Genomic DNA, 22,000 nt, shown 5'->3' with positions numbered 1-22,000 from the left:
AGGAGCTACAGAACGAGTTAGAGAAGCAGATGAATATGAGTCCACCTCCAGGCAATGCTGGCCCAGTGATCATGTACATTGAGGAGAAGATGGAGGCTGATGCCCGTTCCATCTATGTGGGTAATATGGACTATGGTGCAACAGCAGAAGAGCTGGAAGCTCACTGTCATGGCTGTGGTTCAGTCAACCGTGTTACCAAACTCTGTGCCAAATTTAGTGGCCATTCCAAAGGGTTTGCATATATAGAGTTCTCAGACAAAGAGCCAATGATATAGAGTTCTCAGACAAAGAGCCGATGAGGACTTCCTTGGCCTTAGATGAATCCCTATTCAGAGGAAGGCAAATCAACGTGATCCCAAAACGAACCAATACACAGGAGAATCGCTGAACCTAGGAGGCAGAGGTTGCAGTGGGCAGATCGCAAGATTAGGAAATGGAAACTATCCTGGCTAAAGAAGTGAAACCCCGTCGCTACTGAAAATACCAAAAAAGTATCTGGGCGTGGTGGCACTCGCCTGTATTCCCAGCTACTCGGGAGCCTGAGGCAGGAGAATTGCTTGAACTGAGAAGGCAGAGGTTGCAGTGAGCCGACATCACACTACTGCACTCCAGCCTGGGCTGCAGAACAAGATTCCGTCTCAAAATAATAATAATAATAAACCGGCATGGTGGCACACACCTGTGGTCCCAGCTACCTGAGAGGCAGAGGTTGGGGCATGGCTTGAATCTGAGGGTGGAGGTTGCAGTGAGCTAAGATCATGCCACTGCACTCCAGTCTGGGCAACAGAGTGAGACCTTGTCTCAAAATAAAATAAATATATGAAAACAGCATTATTCAAAGTACGAAAATCTACTCTGCAAACATATGCTCCAAAAATAATAAAACGTGCAAAGACTCACAAGAAATTAGACGTTAATAAAAAAAAGTTGTCATTTTCCCCAGATTTTCAAAATATATATGTGTGTGTATATATGTATGTATATGCATAGATATGTGTGTATGTGTGTGTGTGTATGTGTGTGTGTATATATATATATATATAAAGGTTTTTAAAATATAAAAAGTAGCAAGATTTGTTTAACTGAAGAGGAATCGCATCTTGGTGGAAAGGATACTTTGGCAGTGGGAGGAAGGACAGGAGCAGAGAAAATAACTACTGGGCCCGGGCACAGCGGCTCACACCTGTAATCTCAGCACTTTTGGAAGCCAAGGCAGGTGGATCACCTGAGGACAGGAATTCAACACCAGCCTGGCCAACATGGTGGAACTCTGTCTCTACTAAAAATACAAAAATCAGCCAGGCATGGTGGCTAGCACCTGTAATCCCAGCTACTCAAGAGGCTGAGGCAGGGCACACACTTTAACCCGGGAGGCAGAGGTTGCAGTGAGCTGAGATCATGCCATTATTCTCCAGTCTGGGCAACAAGAGCAAAACTCAATCTCAAAAAAATAAATTAAAAAAAAATTATTGGGTACCGGCCTGGATACTGGTGTGATGAAATAATGGGCACAATAAACTCCAATGACACGAGTTGACCTCTGTAACATACCTTCACATGTAGCCCCAAATGTAAAGTAAAAAAAAAATATTAAAAATTTTCTTTAATTTACAACAGAATTTTTAAAGCCTCATAAAGATGTAGAAATACACGTGTACGAGACTTGCTCTGACACTTGGCACAGAATTGACAGTAGCAATTCCCAGTGAGGTTGGAAGGAGGGTGGAGGATGTGACAGGGAAAGGAGATGCCTTGTGGCCAAGGGTCTAAGCTGCAGCTTTGCTTGGAGTTTTACCACAAAACAAATGTATACATCATGTGATGTTTAAATATAACCATTTATATTTAATAATAACTGGTGGGGATGGGCATGGTGACTTGTGCCTGTAATCCCAGCAGTTTAGGGGGTTGAGATGGACAGATCACCTGAGGTTAAGAGATCGAGGCCAGCCTGGCCAACATGGTGAAACTCCGTTTCTATTAAAAATACAAAAAAATTAGCCAGGCGTGGTGACTCGCACTTATAATCCCAGCTACTAGGTGGGCTAACACAGGAAAATCGCTTCAACCTAGGAGGCAGAGGCTGTAGTAAGCTTAGATTATGCCACTGCACTCCAGCCTCGGCAACAAAGCAAGACTCCATTTCAGAAAAATAATCATAATAACAATAGGTGGAATGAGAATATGGCTTTATTCTCTTGGATAAAATAGTACTGCTTCCATATTTGAGAAAAATTGCAACCATTTTTACCAAAAACACTTGTTTCACAAGCCTCTCCACAGTAACACCACCGTCTTCATGAACTTAATGTGCTAAAAATGGTTTAATGAACCTCCTGCTATTATTTACATTGATTTCATATCCTTAAAATAATGAAGGAATAGGCCAGGCACAGTGGCTCGCATTTGTAATCTCAGCATTTTGGGAGGCCAAGGTGGGCAGATCACCTGAGGTCGGGAGTTGAGACCAGCCTGACCAACATGGAGAAACCCCGTCTCTATTAAAAATACAAAATTAGCTAGGCGTGGTGACACATGCCTGTAATCCCAGCTACTCAGGAGGCTGAGGCAGTAGAATCGCCTGAACCCAGGAGGTGGAGGTTGCGGTGAGCTGAGATCATGCCATTGCACTCCAGCCTGGGCAATAAGAGCAAAATACTGCCTCAAATAATAATAATGATAAAGGAATCATTCATTATTCATGCCTATGTATGAACTTTCCATTCTAATTAGTAAGATTTTTGGAATCAGAAACACAGTAACTCACTCAATTACCTAAAAATATAGTATAAAATCAGGGAGAAAAGATTTTCTCTTATCGGTCTCCTTTTCTAGAATTTACCACGTACTTTGGGCATATTAAAGTGACTTCCATTGGCAGCTGCTCTAATCCTGGTCCACAGAGAGCTGACAGAGCATCCAGATGTGGCCCCTGAACAATCCCCGCTGCCCAACAGCACTGACACCACGGGACCCTCACCCCGTCTCCATCCATGTCTGGTGTGAGCCCTTCCCAGGACAATGACCAGTGCACCCTCCTTCCAAGTTCATGCCACTGGGTCACAAGAGATGGAATCTAAACGAGATGAGAGGGACTGAGGGAAGGCACGGGTGAGCGTGAGCAAACCTGTCAGGCAGGAAGCTTCAGACTCAGAGAAGATTCCCAACTCCAAGGCCCAGCGTTTCTGAAAGGAAGGAGACAGAACAATCCACCGAGAATATCATCTCACCTGAGGAGGAGCCATCCCTGACTCCTTTGCTTTCCTCTTCCTCTTCCAGGTTTCTTCCTCATGGACCAAGAGTCTTTAGAAGTCAATCCTGAATGTTAAAAATATGATATTTATTGCATAGAATCAACACATCCTCTCCCGGTAACACAATGACACATACACAGGATACATCACCCTGAGGAAATACGGTCCCTTCTGCTGCCCACTGCACCAGGAACAAAAAATTCCTACAGGAAAACTCCTGCTCTCTTCCTGGAAAAGCCCCCCCACACACACACTGCAGCAGGGGGGAGGCGGGCTGGAATGAGCTCCCGTTCAGGAGATCTCTACCAAAAATACAAAAACTTAGCCAGGTATGGTGGTGCACGTCTGTGTGTCTGTGGTCCCAGCTACTTAGGAAGCTGAGGTGGAAGGATCATTGGAGCTCAGAAGTTTGAGACCAGCCTGGCCAACATGGAGAAACCCTGTCTCTACTAAAAATACAAAAATTGGGCTGGACATGGTGGCTCATGCCTGTAATACTAGCACTCTGAAAGGCAGAGGTGGGTGGATTACTTGAGGTCAGGAGTTCAAAACCAGCCTGGCCAACATGGTGAAACCCTGTCTCTACTAAAAATACAAAAAGTAGCCAGGTTTGGTGGGCATCTGTAATCCCAGCTACTCAGGAGGCTGAGATAGGCTAATTGCTTGAACCTGGAAGGTGGAGGCTGCAGTGACCTGAGGTCATGCCATAGCACTCCTGCCTGGGCGACAGAGTAAGACTCAAAAATAAAATACAAATACAAATACAAAAATTAGCCGGGTGTGGTGGCACACACCTGTAATTTCAGCTACTTGGGAGGCTGAGGCACAAGAATCACTTGAATCCAGGAGACAGAGGTTGCAGGGAGCCAAGATCACAAGACTGCACTCACAGCCTGGAGGACAGAGTGAGAGTCTGTTTGGGAAAAAAAAAAAAAGTGCATTTCTGATAAGATTGACACAGAGATAAGAAAACTTGAGTAATGTGACAGACACTGACGGGCAGAGGGAACTTCAGATGGGGGTGGGAGGCATCTCTGAGCCTAGACCTGAAGGAGAAAGGGACAGGGCCATCTTCATTTAGAAACATAGAATAAAAGCGGAGACAATGACCTGAGACAGGAAGGATTTTGATGTTTGAAAAAAGAGACAAGCAACTGCGACTGGGGCAGAAGGAGACATGAGAGGAGGGCAAGCTCCCAGGAGGAGGCTGGACACTGGCAGGGGCCCTGGACACAGGGCTGTGGAGCCACAGTGAAGAGCTGGACTCTTGTCCCGGGGAACACGGGAAGCCGGTGGGACTGCCAGGGACTGACACGACATGCTTTAGACGTAGTTGTGATATCCTCATACAGACAAAGGCCCTGAAGATGGTCTCTGTTTCTGAGTCTACTGCTCTGTTTCTTCCATTCTTCTGCCTTTTTTTATTTTTATTTTTTTCATTTTTGGGTTACTGCATCCCATGGAAAATTCTAATTACAACCGGGCACTCCCCTCTCCCAGAGAAAAAGCCATGCCCACACACCGCCTCTATTTTGCCAATCATTTCAGGGGTCAGGATCACTCAGGTTGAGCTTTTCTGGTCTAGCCCTTCATCACCAAGCTGCAGGGAGGCTCACTGGGGTCAGAGTGGGAAACATTTTCACCAAGTTACCCTGAGAAGGTCTGAGATGAGTGAGAAGATGTGCCTGAATTCTTACATGGGGCCTGGAAGGGCTAATGGGACAGATTGGTCTTATTCCATCCTTAAAATTAAGAGAAGCATCTTTCACCTACCTGGGTTAAAGAAAATTCTTTTGAAAATTCTTTTGGTGCTGATGAAAACTGACTCCCAACATTGAATTCTTCCTTACAAGGAAATCTCAGTAACATTTATAAAATGCAGAAGTGTAAACACACAGCTATTGACCTTGAAAACAGGGAAACAGGGTCAGCTGTAGAACTAAGACATAAGCAAAAATTTTCAATCAAGAACACACGGGTGGACAGCTGCGGTGGCTCACACCTGTAATCCCAGCACTTTGGGAGGTCAAGGTGGGTGGATCACCTGAGGTCAGGGGTTTGAGACCAACCTGGCCAACATGGTGAAACCGTCTCTACTAAAAATACAAAAATTACCCGGGCTCCATCCTCATAACTTATTTAACCTCATGTTGCTCTTTCTCCCGAATCTTTAGATCGTCCTCAACCTCCATAGATTTCTGCCTCTATACCATCTCTGCGCCTCCTCTGCTCTCACTATTAAATTCTCTCTTCCCCGTTATAACCCCCTGGACCTAATCTGGCACCCCAGATCCCCAGGTGTCCTCCCTGCTGTGGTTCTCCCTCTGTTCTCCTTGCCACCAGCACCACTCTGCTCTGTTTGCCCTGGCTCCAAATCCCTCCTCCTCTTCCTCACTCTGACGAGCCTCCACATTTCTGTCCCTCTCCATACCTTGCTGTCTGTCCTTCATTTCTCTGTACATCTAGCTGTTCTCTACATTTCTGCAGTTGCTTTTCTCCTCCTGCTTTCTTATCTTTCTTTCACTTTTGCTGTCTCTTCACAAATCCCTCACCATCCTCTACTTTGCCGTCTGTTACGGGTCTTCCTCATTCTGCTTTTCTCTGTCTCTGGTTTTTACTGCTCTCTCAGTCCCTCTCTCTGTCTCCTGATCCCGCTGCCCACACAATCACACGAGGGTTTGCAGTAGATGCCGGCATCTCGGAGGAGCGCATTTTCCAAGAGCTGGATCTGGGCAGGCAAGAGCACCCCGTATCACAGGACAGGCACCCGGCACCTCCACAGCGCAGGCTCAAGGGAAGCGGTGACTGCGGAGGGAAGACCTGGGGAGCAGCAGGGCCCAGCATGAGTAGGAGGGAGGTGGGGGGCAACGACGCCTTTGGACAAGGGGGGGATCTGCAGGATCCCAGGACCAAGCAGAGAACGCGGCCTCCCCGGGACTGGGGTCAGGGTGCTGTGCTCCAGCAACCCACGACGGTGAGGCTGGGAGGCGCGCAGGGAGGGAATACACCTCTCGGGTGAGGACTTTAAAAAGCGCAGTGCGGGGCCGGGCGCGGTGGCTCACGCCTATAATCTCAGCACTTTGGGAGGCCGAGGCGGGCGGATCACCAGGTCAGGAGATCGAGACCATCCTGGCTAACACGGTGAAACCCCGTCTCTACTAAAATATACAAAAAATCAGCCGGGCGAGGTGGCGGGCACCTGTAGTCCCAGCTACTCGGGAGGCTGAGGCAGGAGAATGGCGGGAACCCGGGAGGCGGAGCTTGCAGTGAGTAGAGACCGCGCCACTGCACTCCAGCCTGGGCGACAGCGAGACTCCGTCTCAAAAAAAAAAAAAAAAAAAAAAAAGGCGCAGTGCGGAAGGAGTCAAAACACGGTTTTGAGCAGGAAAACTAGGCGATGGGAAGTGTATACGCTGCCCTGTAGCAGAAAGACTGAGGACGGGACCAGCCTCAGGGCGACTTTAAACCTAAAAGGAAGGGACTTCGGGACTCCCAGGAGAACATCTCCATTTGCTCTGAGTGAAGGAAGAAAGACGAGAACTTCCAGGTCTGTGGGGACCCCACATTCCATGTACAGAAGTGCCGGAGACCTGGGGAGCGCAGACTTAATGCAACACAGAGCAAAACTCACCTCCGCGGTGTGACCGTCACTCCACGGGATCCGCTTCCTGGTCTGCGCGAATCTGCGCGCGCAAGACAGAAACCAAGCCTGGGTGGAGCCAACCAGGAGGTGAGCGGCGCCTGGATGAGGTGTGGGCGGGAGCCTGGGTGAAGTAGGGGCGGGGCCTGCGTGAGGTAGGGGCGGGGCGCAAAGCGGAGACACCTTACCCTTTAGTACCGGCAGAGGGCGGGGCCGGAGCGGGACCTGTGTGTCTGTCAGGGTCCTTCCAGCCCTGTTCTGCGGCTTTTAGCGGCGAGAGTAGCCAGGAAGGCAGAAGGATGATTCAAAAGCCCTGGAATAGTCTGGAAGGAGGATGCAAACTAGAATGTAAAATGCAAAGCCCTGCCTGATCCGAACGTAGGACTTCATGCTGACGGCCCACAGGACAGAATAGAAATCCTCTCCCTTTCTACTCTCCATTCACTCGGGAGGGAGAGCCAACCAGTGCTCAGCTTCAGAGATTTCCCAAGGGCCACCGCCTGGGATGCGGGACGGAATGCTCAGGCCAGGGAGGAGTGAGGTCATCACCTGCTGCTTAAACACAGCAGGGATGCGGCCGCGGGCGTGGGAGCCTGAGGTCCCAGCTACTCAGGAAGCAGCAGCGGGAGGATCGCTGAGCCTGGGAGTCCTGGCCAGCCTGGGCGATAAAGTAACATTCCCTCCCGCAGTCTCTTTCTTTTTTTCAATTTTTAAATAATTTATACAGTTTTGATTAGGCTGGACACGGTGGCTCACGCCTGTAATCCCAGAACTTTGGGAGACTGAGGCGGGCGGATCGCGAGGTCAGGAGATCGAGATCGTCCTGGCTGACACGGTGAAACCCCGTCTCCACTAAAAATACAAAAATTAGCCTGGCGCGGTGGCGGACGCCCATAGTCCCACCTACTCAGAAGGCTGAAGTGGGAGAATGCCTTGAACTTGGGAGGCCGAGCTTTCAGTGGGCCGAGATAGAGCCACTGCACCCCAGCCTGGGCGACAGCGCAAGACTCCATCTCAAAAAAAAAAAAAAAAAAAAAGAAGAAGAAGAAAATACTTTTTTGCTTGTATGAAATAGCCACCGCGCCCGGCAACCAGGCTGGTTTCTAATTCCTGACCTCAAGTGATCCGCCGGCCTCAGCCTCCCAAAGTGCTGGGATTACAGGCGTGAGCCACCGCACCTGGTCAGCAAAATTCTTAGAAGTTGCGCCTGCATGCCATTGGACTCAGGTTGCATGACCACGTTCCTCTCAAGGCTGAGAATTATTTAAATGTCCGTAGCTTTAAATTTGAAATATTTGATGCTTGAATTACGTAACTTCCTACTGAGATATAGGTACTATCTCCCTTGCAGTTTGCCTTACAAGGAGCGGTCCCAAGACTTTCAGAAATACATCTCTGGGTCATTAAGCTGAAAAAAGGTTCAGTTACTCTCTAAAAAAATACCACTTCAGGCCGGGCGCGGTGGCTCAAACCTGTAATTCTAGCGTTTTGGGAGGCCAAGGAGGACAGATGGCCTGAGGTCGGAAGTTGGAGACCAGCCTGACCAATATGGAGAAACCCCGTATCTCCTGTAATTACAAAAATTACCCTGGCGTGTTGGCGTGTGCCTGTAGTCCCAGCTACTTGGGAGGCTGAGACAAGAGAATGGCGTGAACCCAGGAGGTGGAGCATGCAGTGAGTCGAGATCGCACCACTGCATGCCAGCCTGGGTGACAGAGGGAGACTCCGTCTCAAAAACAAAAAATAATTTTTTTGTATTTTTAGTAGAGATGGGATTTCACCGTGTTAGCCAGGATGATCTCCATCTCCTGACCTCGTGATCCACCCACCTCGACCTCCCAAAGTGCTGCAATTACAGATGTGAGCCACTGCATCCGACCTAGAAGATGGAATTTAAGCGAAGATGAGAGGGGCTGACAGAAGGCATGGGTGAGTGCAAGCAAATGTGTCAGGCAGGATGCTTCAGACTCAGAAAAGACTGGCTACTGTAATACCTGCCTTTTCAGAAAGAAAAGAGACAGGATAATTCACCAAGGAATATCACTTATATCCATACAAAACAGGCACTTTGTGACTTTTTAAAAAAAATTTTATGGCCGGGCGCGGTGGCTCAAGTCTGTAATCACAGCACTTTGGGAGGCCGAGACAGGCGAATCACAAGGTCAGGAGATCGAGACCATCCTGGCTAACATGGTAAAACCTCGTCTCTACTAAAAAACATACAAAAAATTAGTCGGGCGTGGTGGGCGCCTGTAGTCCCAGCTACTCGGGAGGCTGAGGCAGGAGAATGGCGTAAGCCCAGGAGGCGGAGCTTGCAGTGAGCTGGGATCTGGTCACTGCACTCCAGCCTGGGCGACAGAGCGAGACTCCGTCTCAAAAAAAAAAAAAAAAAAAAAAAAAAAAATTTATGTATTTTTATTTTTTTGAGACAGGGTCTTCCTCTGTCACCCAGGCTGGAGTGCAATGGCACGATGTCAGATAAATGTAACCTCCGTTTCCTGAGTTCAAGCGATTCTCCTGTCTCAGCCTCCTATCTGGGATTACAGGTATGCTGCACCATGCACGGTTAATTATTGCATTTTTAGTAGAGATAAGGTTTCACCATGTAGGCCACGCTGGTCTCGAACTCCTACCTCAAGTGATCCACCCGACTCAGCTTCCCAAAGTTCTAGGATTACAGGCATGAAGCACTGCACCCGGCAGCACTTTGTGACATTAATGAGTGGAGTGTGTCATTTGAACCCAGGAGGCAGAGGTTGCACTGAGCCGAGATCATGCAATTGCACTCCAGCCTGGGTAACAGGGAGAGGCTTTGTCTCAAAAAAGAAATAAAGAACTGACTAACAGTGTCAAAGGGTTCAATTATGATGTCACAACTACAGTTAAATAACAGCCAGGCAACACAGCAATTCTATATACACCCATTTCCCTTAGTTATGTAGTTCACTGTGCATAAGATATGAAACATAGAAAGTGTACTGGGAAAACTGTTAAACCGGGATCAGAGAAAACATGGTATAAAACAAATTGTACAATAAAAACATTAAATAAAAGGTCCAGGCTCCCTGGTCTGAATGTTCATATTGGCCAAAAGCCATGTTCGGATTTCTTATTCTCCAATAGGATGTTCCTGCAGATGGAGCCTTTGAGATAATTTGGTCATGGGTGTTAACTACTCGTGAATAGGACCAGTGCTTTTATTTATTTATTTTTCTTTCTTTATTTTTGAGAAAGAGTTTCACTCTTGTTGCCCAGGCGAGACTGCAATGGCCTGATCTTGGCTCACTGCAACCTCCGCCTTCTGGGTTCAAGTGATTCTCCTGTCTCAACCTCCCATGTAGCTGGGATTTCAGGCATGTGCCACCACACCCAGCTAATTTTTGTATTTGTAGTAGAGATGGGGTTTTACCATGTTGGCCAGGCTGGTCTCGAACTCCTCACCTCAGGTGATCTGCCCGTCTTGGCCTCCCAAAGTACTGGGATTACAAATTTGAGCCACCGCACCCAGCCATTTTTTGTGTGTTCAGTAGATTCGAGGATTCACCATGTTGGACTGACTGGTCTCAAACTCCTGACCTCAAACGATCTACTGACCTCAGCCTCCCAAAGTGCTGGGATTAGAGGCATGAGCCAGGTAGTCTAAGCTATTGATAGGACAGTGAAATGACGGAGACTGGAAAAGGAGCATGTCATCATTAGCATCACTGAAGGCTGACAACTTACACAAAGGCAGTTTACAGCTCGTCTTATAAAAGCTGCAATGTGTGAAGCCATCTAATAGCACTAGCTTGTTTTAAAAACCTGGAGGCAGCCGGGCGCGGTGGCTCAAGCCTGTAATCCCAGCACTTTGGGAGGCCGAGACGGGTGGATCACCAGGTCAGGAGATCGAGACCATCTTGGCCAACACGGTGAAACCCCGTCTCTACTAAAAAAAAAACAAAAAACTAGCCGGGCGAGGTGGCGGGCGCCTGTGGTCCCAGTTACTCGAGAGGCTGAGGCAGGAGAATGGCCTGAACCCAGGAGGCGGAGCTTGCAGTGAGCTGAGATCCGGCCACTGCACTCCAGCCTGGGCGACAGAGGGAGACTCTGTCTCAAAAAAAAAAAAAAACCTGCAGGCAGTGGGGCGCAATGGCTGAGGCTTATAATCCCAACACTTTGGAAGACCAAGGCAGGTGGATCACCTGAGGTCGGAAGTTCGAGAGCAATCTGACATGGAAAAACCCTGTCTCTACTTCAAATACAAAATTAGCTGGGCGTGTTGGCACGTGCCTGTGATCCTAGCTACTTGGCAGCCTCAGGCAGGGAATTTGCTTGAAGGGCGGGGGCGGGGCGGTGTGGAGGTTGTGGTGAGCCGAGATTGCACCACTGCACTCCAGCCTGGGCAACAAGAGTGAAACTCCATCTCAAAAAAAAAAAAAAAAAAAAAGAAATTCTGGAGGCAAATTAACATTATTTCTCAAATAAGTACAGCAGGCCCACAGTGTTCATGTACATGACCCCAATTTGCACATACAGTGAGGGAGGGACAAACTTGATCCTGGGCCTGAAGGATACCATGACATGTTTTTAAGCACAATAGTGCACCAAGGAAGTAGAGAAAACAACCAGTCACAAAAAAATACAAGAACAGCATGAAATACTACAAGGGGGACACAGGGCTGAGCTGGGACACAAGGGCTGAGCTGTGCTGCTGACAGTGGTGCCAAGTCATCCCTCATGGATCATGTGCTGAGTCATCATGCCCTGCACACATGGATTCAGGCAGCCTCCTATAATTTTGTGCAGTGGATGAATAAGGTCTTGATTTACTCAGTAAGAGTAGTGATGGAGGCGAGGGGCTCACAGGGAAATTGGGGTGTTCAGCATTACAAAATCAATAGGCTGGTATTTGCATCCAGATCAATGTACCATGTGAGGCAAGGCCAGGAAAGGAAGGATAAGTGTGGAGGGCAGGAAGTAATGGGCATGTAGGAGTGAACTTTGTGCATGCACGTCTGTGGGAATAGAATTCCACTAGGATAGACCAAATCTTGAGCTTGGAGGAAAGTGGAATTAATTTAGCAGATGGTAAAATATTGACCCAAGGTTAACTATGCAAATTACAATACAGGCAAGGGACAAGAATCAACGAGATCCAAAAAAGCAGCAGTATGGTGGCCTGAGGTGAAAGCAGTTTTACATCTCTTAAATTAAATGGCCTCTGATTTCTAGTTTCAAGCATATACTCAACAATATGCCTTGTGTAGATTCCAGAATTTTATACACACACACACAAAAATGAGTAAACTCTATGAGGAGTACAGCAATGAAGGAGACCTTGGCCCTGAAGGATTCCCTGGCTGAGTAAGTAGAGATGTGTCTGTGAAAACAGAGCCAGGCCAAGCACAGTGGCTCATGCCTGTAATAAGAATAATAATGACAGTTTTTGTTTCTTTTTTCTTTATTTTTGAGATGCAGTGACTCTATTGCCCAGGCTGGAGTGCAGTGGCATGATCTCAGATCACTGCAATCCCTGCCACACAGGTTCAAGCAATTCTCTCACCTCAGCCTCCCGAGTAGTTGGGATTATAGGCGCCTGCCACTGGGCCTGGCTATATCTTGTATTTATTTTTGTTTTTGTTTTTGTTTTTTTGAGACGGAGTCTTACTCTGTTGATCAGGCTGAAGTGCAGTGGCATGATCTCGGCTCACTGCAAGCTCCACCTCCCAGGTTCACGCCATTCTCCTGCCACAGCCCCCTGAGTAGCTGGGACTCCAGGTGCCCGCCACCATGCCCGGCTAATTTTTTTTGCATTTTTTTTTTTTTTTTTTTGAGGCGGAGTCTCGCTCTGTCGCCCAGACTGGAGTGCAGTGGCCGGATCTCAGCTCACTGCAAGCTCCGCCTTCCGGGTTTACGCCATTCTCCTGTCTCAGCCTCCCAAGTAGCTGGGACTACAGGCGCCCGCCACCTCGCCTGGCTAGTTTTTGTATTTTTTTTTAGTAGAGACGGGGTTTCACCGTGTTAGCCAGGATGGTCTCGATCTCCTGACCTCATGATCCGCCCATCTCAGCCTCCCAAAGTGCTGGGATTACAGGCTTGAGCCACCGCGCCCGGCCTTTTTTTGCACTTTTATTAGAGATGGGGTTTCACCATGTTAGCCAGGATGGTCTCGATCTCCTGACTCGTAATCTGCCCACCTCAGCCTCCAAAACTGCGGGGATTACAGCCATGAGCTACCGCGCCCATCCTAAATTCTGTATTTGTAGTAGAGACAGGGTTTCACCATTTTGGTCAGGCTGGTCTTGAACTCCTGACCACCAGCCTCGGCCTCCCAAAGTGCTGAGATTACAGGCATGAGCCACCATGCTCGGCCCCTTCTTACTGTTAACTCATTATTGTGACAGTTGACAACAATGAAAAATCTTAAAATCATTACAATTATTATAAAAAAAAACTTACTGCAAAGGTTGTTTTCTACGTAAACCATGGGCTTATCCATCCATGTACTCATGCACACACATCATATCACAGCGTTACACGCATGGTGGCGTGCACCTCTAATCCCAGCTACTCCAGGGGCTCAGGCAAAAGAATCACTGTAACCCAGGAGGCAGATGCTACAGTGAGAAAAAATCCTACTATTGCGTGAGTGACAGATTGAAACTGAACTAAAAATAAATAAATAAATAAATAAAATCAATGATGTGAAAAAGCATCCTGTTCCACTGCTGTGTATCTTCACTTTCCATTCCATTCCAAGTCATTAAAAGTGCAGAGTCTAGCTGGGCACGGTGGTTCAGGCCTGTAATCCCAGCACTACGGGAGGCTGAGGTGAAAAAACGCAAGGTCAGGAGTTCCCGACCAGCCTGACCAATATGGTGAAACCCGATCTCCACTAAGAATACAAAAAAATTAGTCATCATGGCGGGCGCCTGTAATCCCAGCTACTCGGGAGGCTGAGGTGGGAGAATTGCTTGAACCCGGGAGGCGGATGTTGCAGTCAGCTGAGATCCCATCACTGCACTCCAGCTTGGGCAACAAAGTGAGACTCCATCTCTAAATAAATAAATAAAACAATTAGCCACATGTGGTGACACATGCCTATCACTCAAGCTCTTTGGGAGACTAAAGTGGAGATTACTTGAGCCCAGGAATTTCGGGTCGCTGTAAACTCTAAATTGTGCCATTGTACTCTAGAACTAAGCCACAGAGCGACATTTTCTCCCTCTCTCCTTTATTTTTTTGAGATGGAGTCTCACTCTGTTGCCCAAGCTGGAGTGCAGTGGCACAATCATGGCTTACTGTGACCTCCACCTCCCAGATTCAAGTGATTCTTCTGCCTCAGCCTCTTGAGTAGCTGAGATTACAGGCATGTGCCAGCACCCCCAACTCATTTTTATACTTTTAGTACAGATGAGGTTTCACCACGTGGGCCAGGCTGGTCTCAATCTCCCGACCTCAAGGGATCCACCCGCCTTGGCCTCCTATAGTGCTGGGATTACAGGCGTGAGCCACCACACCCAGACCAACATCCTGTCTCTTACAAAAAACAAAATGCCGTGCGCGGTGGCTCAAGCCTGTAATCCCAGCACTTTGGGAGGCCGAGAGGGGCGGGTCACGAGGTCAGGAGATCGAGACCATCCTGGCTAACACGGTGAAACTCCGTCTCTACTAAAAAATACAAAAAACTAGCCGGGCGAGGTGGCGGGCGCCTGTAGTCCCAGCTACTCGGGAGGCTGAGGCGGGAGAATGGTGGGAACCCGGGAGGTGGAGCTTGCAGTGAGCTGAGATCCGGCCACTACACTCCAGCCTGGGCAACAGAGCAAGACTCCGTCTCAAAAAACAAAACAAAACAAAACAAAAAACAAACAAACAAAAAAAGTTTGAAGTCAGAGACATGTTGATCTACTAGTGTGGCTTCAAATGCATTACCAAATCAGATACAAAATATCTCCCCTTATTGGTCTCCTTTTCCAGAATTTACCAGATATCTGTACACATTAATGTATGTATTTAATAAGTATTTCTCTGATCTGGTCCACGAAGAGCTGACATCTATATGCGGTCCCTGAACACTCCAGGCTGCCCAGCAGCGCTGACACCACGGGGCCCTCACCCCGTCTCCATCCACGTCTGGTGTGAGCCCTTCCCAGGACCATGCCCAGTGCCGCCTCTTCCCACGTTCATGTCACTGGGTCACAGGAGATGGAATCTCAGAGCAGATGAGAGGAAATGCTTCAGACTCAGAAAAGACTGGCTACTAAATACCCGACATTTCAGAAAGGAAAGAGACAGATTAATCCCCCGAGGAACATCACTTCACCTGAGGAAGGGCCATGCCGGGCTCCTTTCCTTTCCTCTTCTCAGCTGCTTCCTCACGTAACATGAGTCTTTAGAAATCAATCCTGTATGTGAAAAAAAAATATGAAACTTCATGTAGAAATGACTCACTCCCTTCCTGTGACAAAAACACCCAGATAAGGGAGACCTCATCGTGTAGAAAGGTGGTCCTCTGAGGCCCACTGCACCAGAGATCATGCAGATATAAGAAAGCCCCACAGAAAGACCTAAAAGTGTACATTTGACCCCGGTCTTCAGATCTCACTCCCCTCCTGGAGAAACTCCCACACACGAGGCAGCAGGGGAGAGCTGGGCTGGACTGATCCCCCTTCAGGACACAGACCCATCCCTCATCAAACCCCATCCAGAGGACAGCCCCTCACCTCTGTGGATCACAGGCTGAGCTCAGCCCCCAGAAATGGAGGACACAGAGCTTCGATGCTCAGTGCTGCACACAGATGACAAGCACCTGGGCCACTGCAGCTATTACTGAGGGTGGGCTCCAGCCCTTCAGAATAAGAATCCCTGCTAAAGCAGCACAAAACCTCTATTTGCAAAATGCCTCTGCACTCTAATGTGAAGCCAGGGTTGAGCTCCACTCAGAGGGGGCGAGCCCAGCACAGCCCCACGTTCTGGCTCTGCCCTCCCCTTGAGGCCTTTTTCTCACCAGGATTCAGACAGTGGATGGCAAAGGTGCAAAAATAATCACATAGAACAAGCAACGTGGACCAGAGGTGGGATGAATGATGGGCTGTGTGAAAGGAAATAAATCTTCAAGCCCCAAAATCATTAAGTAAAAGGGAGAAGTCAAGCTGGGAGCCGCTTAGGGAATCAGACTGGCCTTCTATTCAAAGTCACCCCTTTGCTCCCTGATATAGATGCATATCTGAGCGCCTCCTTCGAAAGGCTAATCAAAAACTCAAAAGAAGGGCCCAGAACGTGGCTCACACCTGTAATCCCAGCACTTTGGGAGGCTGATGCAATGAGCTGAGATTGTGCCACTGCACTGCAGCCTAGGCGACAAAATGAGACTTCATCTCAAAAACAAAAAAGAAAAAAGAAAAGAAACTCAAAAGATTGCAACCATTTGTGTCTCATTAATCTGTGACCTGGAAGCCAGCTTCCTGCTTGAACCCGGGAGAAGGAGGTTGCCGTGAACCGAGATCTATAGGGTCCAGCACTACAGGGCTTAGCAGGTGTTCTCCCTGTGTGTGGAGATGAGAGATTGTAATAAAAAAAGACACAAGACAAAGAAATAAAGAGAAAACAGCTGGGACTGGGGGACCACTACTATCAAGACGCGGAGACCGGTAGTGGCCCCGAATGGCTGGGCGCGCTGATATTTACTGCATACAAGACAAGGGGGCAGGGTAAGGAGGGTGAATCTTCTAAGTGATTGACAAGGTGAAGCAAGTCACATGATCACAGGACAGGGGTCCCTTCCCTTTTAGGTAGCTGAAGCAGAGAGACAAGGCAGCATATATCAGCGTTTTCTTCTATGCACTTATAAGAAAGATCAAAGACTTTAAGACTTTCACTATTTCTTCTACCGCTATCCACTACGAACTTCAAAGAGGAACCAGGAATATGGAGGAACATGAAAGTGGACAAGGAGCGTGACCACTGAAGCACCACAGGCAGGAGTTTAGGCCTCCGGATGACTGCGGGCAGGCCTGGATCATATCCAGCCTTCCACAAGGAGCTGGTGGAGTAATGTTCCCTGACTCCTCCAAGGAAAGGAGACTCCCTTTCAAGGTCTGCTCAGTAACAGGTGCCTTCCCAGACACTGGCGTTACTGCTTGACCAAGGAGCCCTCAAGCGGCCCTGATGCGGGTGTGACAGAAGACGCACCTCCTGCCTTCTAGGTCACTTCTCACAATGTCCCTTCAGCACCTGACCCTTTACCCACCGGTTATTCCTAGGTTATATTAGTAATGCAACAAAGAGTAACATTAAAAGCTAATGATTAATAATGATCGATAATTATCCATGATCATCTCTGTATCTAATTTGTATTATGACTCTTCTTATTCTAACTATTTTCTCTATTTTACTGAAACAGTTTGTGCCTTCATTCTCTTGCCTCGGCACCTGGGTAATCCTCTGCCTACAGAGATCAAGCCACTGCACTACAGCCTGGGTGAGAAGAGCCAAACTCCAACACACACACACACACACACGAAAGAATTTTAGAAGTGATGTACCTTCTCAGTCCTTTCATGTATACATGCAAATTTCTGTTTACATTATACATTACAACACTTACAAATAATATAATTTATCTCCCATATTTTAAATATGTGCTGTTATGTCTAAGTCCCCGGAGGTACACAGTCACCCTCATCTGAGATGTGTAGGACTGCAAGGGAATGTTTGGGAGTTTAGGAAGCCACTTATGGACATGTGAAGGTGGAGATGCCTATTTGATGTCCTAGCAGAGAGCTGATGAGACAACTGGACACAGGATTGTAGAGCTCAGGGTAGAAATCTGCAAGGGACATGGAGCCGTGTAGGTGGGTTAAAGCTGTGAGATGATAAAGTTCAAGGTGATTTGAGTCTAATTCGCTATTTTTGCTCTTTTGCTTTTTTTTTTTTTTTTTTTTTACTTCTGGAGGACTGGAATCCATTTAAACTTCGAGTTAAGGCTGGGCGCAGTGACTCATGCTTGTCATCCCAGCACTTTGGCAGACCAAGGGGTTGAATCACAAGATCAAGAGATCAAGACCATCCTGGCCAACGTGGTGAAACCTCACCTCTATTAAAAATACAAAAATTACCTGGGTGTGGCAGCATGCACCTGTAGTCCCAGCTACTCGGAGGCTGAGGCAGGAGAATTGCTTGAACCCAGGATGGGGAGACTGCAGTGAGCCAAGATCATGCCACTGTGTGGGGAAAAGAAAGAGAGATCAGACTGTTACTGTGTCTATGTAGAAAAAAGTAGACATAAGAGACTCGATTTTGTTCTGTACTAAAAAAATGTTTCTGCCTTGAGATGCTGTTAATCTGTAACCCTAGCCCCAACCCTGTGCTTGCAGAGACATGTGCTGTGTTGACTCAAGGTTTAATGGATTTAGGGCTATGCAGGTTGTGCTTTGTTAAACAAGTGCTCGAAGGCAGTATGCTTGGTAAAAGTCATCGCCATTCTCTAATCTCAAGTACCCAGGGACACAGTGCACAGCGGAAGGCCGCAGGGACCTCTGCCCAGGAAAGCCAGGTATTGTCCAAGGTTTCTCCCCATGTGATAGCCTGAGATATGGCCTCGTGGGAAGGGAAAGACCCGACCGTCCCCCAGCCTGACACCTGTAAAGGGTCTGTGCTGAGGAGGATTAGTGAAAGAGGAAGGCCTCTTTGCAGTTGAGATAAGAGGAAGGCATCTGTCTCCTGCTCGTCCCTGGGAATAGAATGTCTCGGTGTAAAACCCGATTGTATGTTCTATTCACTGAGATAGGAGAAAACTGCCTTATGGCTGGAGATGAGACATGCTGGCGGCAATACTGCTCTTTAATGCACCGAGATGTTTTTATGCATCTCGCACATCAAAGCACAGCACTTTTCCTTAAACTTATTTATTTATTTATTTATTTATTTTTTTGAGACGGAGTCTCGCTCTGCCGCCCAGGTTGGAGTGCTGTGGCCGGATCTCAGCTCACTGCAAGCTCCGCCTCCCGGGTTCACGCCATTCTCCTGCCTCAGCCTCCCGAGTAGCTGGGACTACAGGCGACCGCCACCTCGCTTGGCTAATTTTTTGTATTTTTTTAGTAGAGACGGAGTTTCACCGTGTTAGCCAGGATGGTCTTGATCTCCTGACCTCGTGATCCGCCCGTCTCGGCCTCCCAAAGTGCTGGGATTACAGGCTTGAGCCACCGCGCCCGGCCTAAACTTATTTATGACACAGAGATCTTTGTTCACATTTTCCTGCTGACTTTCTCCCCCATTACCCTATTGTCCTGCCACATCCCCTCTCTGAAATGGTACAGATAGTGATCATCCCGTCTCCAAGATGGAGACCCTGGTCTCTACCATCTCCAGTGCTGGCATGGGTCCTCCGTATGCTGAGCGCTGGTCCCCTGGGCCCACTGTTCTTTCTCTATACTTTGTCTCTGTCTCCTATTTTCTCAGTCTCTCATCCAGCCTGATAAGAAACACACACAGGTGTGGTTGGGCTGGCCCCCTTGACCACTGTACTCCAGCCTGGGCAACAGAGCAAGACTCTGTCCTCAAAAAAAAGGAAGTCTGGAGACACTATCCACTTCCATCCGTAGTGCAGACCCTGCTGGAGCCACTGTCGGGAAGAGTCCATGAAGACAGTAGCAGGGATGCATGTGGAACTGACTGTTGGAGAAAGAAACCTTCTCTCTGTTGCATGTAAGAATGTGATTGGGGCCGGGCGTGGTGGCTCAAGCCTGTAATCCCAGCACTTTGGGAGGCCGAGACAGGCGGATCACGAGGTCAGGAGATCGAGACCATCCTGGCTAACACGGTGAAACCCCGTCTCTACTAAAAATACAAAAACTAGCTGGGCGAGGTGGCGGGCGCCTGTAGTCTCAGCTACTGGGGAGGCTGAGGCAGGAGAATGGCGTAAACCCGGGAGGCGGAGTTTGCAGTGAGCTGAAATCCAGCCACTGCACTCCAGTCCCGGCGACAGAGCAAGACTCCGTCTCAAAAAAAAAAAAAAAAAAAAAGAATGTGATTGGAGCTACAAGGACCTCCTGGAGAATAAGCAGCTGCATTGAACAGGAAGAAGAAAACAAGGGAGGAGAAGACAGCCTAGGAATGATTTGGGGATATCAGGAAATATTTGAGACTGAGCTAACGTTAATCTGTTGTGACATTCTGGATGTGCTGGACAAACCCCTCATTCCAGCAGCTAACACTGGTGAGTCCAAGGTTTTCTATTATAAAATGAGAGGGGACTACACAGGCATCTGGCAGAATTTGCCACAGGAAATGACAGGAAGGAGGCTGCAGAGAATAGTCTAGCGGCTGATAAAGCTGCTAGTGATACTGCATTGACAGAACCTCCACCAACGCATCCTATCTGCTTAGGTCTTGCTCTCGATTGTTTTATATTCTACTAGGAAATTCTTAATTCCCCCGACCATGCCTCAGGTTGGCAGAGGCAGCTTTGGATGATGCATTGCAGAACTGGATACGCTGAGTGGAGAAAGCTATAAGGACTCTACACTTATCATGCAGCTGTTTCATGATAATCTGATACTATGTACTTCGGACATGCAGGGTAACAGAGAAGAGCAGAATAAAGCAGCTCTGCAGGATGTGGAAGACTCCAATTGTGAGCCATAAACACTCAAATTAGTGAGCCATAGAAGCCAACAAGAGAAACTATCTGTGACCACCCAAGTCCTCCCCATTCCACCCCTTGGAAACTCCCCACCGTCACCAAGAACCACTAAATCCGACTTTCACATTTGGTCTCAGAATTTGGTTCCTGCCCTGTTGGGTTTTGTTTTGTTTTAACAGTTTTCAAAAGTTCTTAAAGGTGAGAGTGAATTTCTGTGGATTTTACTGGTCCCAGCTTTCAGGTTCTTTTTTTTTTTTTTTTTTTTTTTTGAGACAGAGTCTGGCTCTGTCACCCAGGCTGGAGTGCAGTGGCCGGATCTCAGCTCACTGCAAGCTCCGCCTCCCGGGTTTACGACATTCTCCTGCCTCAGCCTCCCGAGTAGCTGGGACTACAGGCGCCCGCCACCTCGCCCGGCTAGTTTTTTTTGTATTTTTTAGTAGAGACGGGATTTCACGTGTTAGCCAGGATGGTCTCGATCTCCTGACCTCGTGATCCGCCCGTCTCGGCCTCCCAAAGTGCTGGGATTACAGGCTTGAGCCACCGCGCCCGGCCTTAGGTTCTTTAAGACACTAACCGAACTACATACAGGCTTCTTCACCATTACCGTGTTGTCTCCGTGCCAGATGTGGCAAAATCACTGCTAGAAATGGAAATGACATTTGAAAGCCATTAGACCTCTAGGTGAGGCAAGGACCTAAGACAGAGGTTAATCACACGATAGAGGCATAAGTAATATCGGTTTCTATTTTTCTAATGGCTTAAACTGCATTTTATACCAATGTTTGAAAGTAATTGGGTGTTAGCTTGAAATGGTTAGAGGTTGTTTGGGGAGGTAGTTTGTTGTAATGGTTTTGCTGTAAAAAATGTTTCAAACTCTGCTGAAATGTTGCTGAAAAGCGTGGTGCTGGTAACAGTTCAACAGTCTGTGGCTGCTCATTCGTGCCTACTTTACTCTCCCACTGAAGCAGTTTAGTGTTGAAGGCGGTATGGAGAAGCCGGCATGGCTGTTCAATGCTTCGTTCTTCTCCTTTCCCCTCCCCCTACCTCCTTCCCCTCACTCCTCCCCTCCTTCACTCACTCAACCTCTTTTGTTCAGTATGTCTAAGTTGAAGGTAATCTGTAATACTGGATATCTGACTGGAGCCACAGATACAGCACCTGTATTGTTCTTACTAAAACACAGCGTGTGCCGGGCGCGGTGGCTCAAGCCTGTAATCCCAGCACTTTGGGAGGCCGAGACGGGTGGATCATGAGGTCAGGAGCTCGAGACCATCCTGGCTAACACGGTGAAACCCCGTCTCTACTAAAAATACAAAAAACTAGCCCGGCGAGGGGGCGGGCGCCTGTAGTCCCAGCTACTCAGGAGGCTGAGGCAGGAGAATGGCGTGAACCCGGGAGGCGGAGCTTGCAGTGAGCTGAGATCCGGCCACTGCACTCTAGCCTGGGCGACAGAGCGAGACTCCGTCTCAAAAAAAAAAAAAAAAA

The 22,000-nt window shown here is 48.1% G+C and overlaps 1 protein-coding gene and 1 pseudogene across 4 annotated transcripts in view; one reads left to right on the top strand and one right to left on the bottom strand.

Moving 5' to 3' along the window:
- Nucleotides 1–22,000, bottom strand: part of LOC111528915 (zinc finger protein 28) — a 163,364-nt gene that overhangs the window by 9,702 nt on the left and 131,662 nt on the right. The window contains exons 1-2 of one of the 4 annotated variants that reach the window (XM_023195792.2): nt 6,886–6,937; nt 3,231–3,318 (exon numbers count right to left, since the gene is read on the bottom strand). The exons of 1 other annotated variant lie outside the window; for it this stretch is intronic. In XM_023195792.2, coding sequence (XP_023051560.1) covers nt 3,231–3,245 — 15 coding nt within the window. In that variant the 5' untranslated portion in view covers nt 3,246–3,318; nt 6,886–6,937. Of the gene's footprint in view, nt 1–3,230; nt 3,319–4,048; nt 4,111–6,885; nt 6,938–22,000 lie in introns of those variants that run through there. 2 more of the 4 variants (XM_023195791.2, XM_023195793.2) reach the window with 2 other exon arrangements.
- Nucleotides 19,512–20,517, top strand: LOC111528911 (annotated as a pseudogene).

The sequence above is a fragment of the Piliocolobus tephrosceles genome, chromosome 21 (assembly GCF_002776525.5).
Source record: "Piliocolobus tephrosceles isolate RC106 chromosome 21, ASM277652v3, whole genome shotgun sequence".
NCBI lineage: Eukaryota > Metazoa > Chordata > Mammalia > Primates > Cercopithecidae > Piliocolobus > Piliocolobus tephrosceles.
The sequence above is the reverse complement of the archived record's forward strand: the minus strand, read 5'-3'. Positions and strand labels throughout refer to the sequence as shown.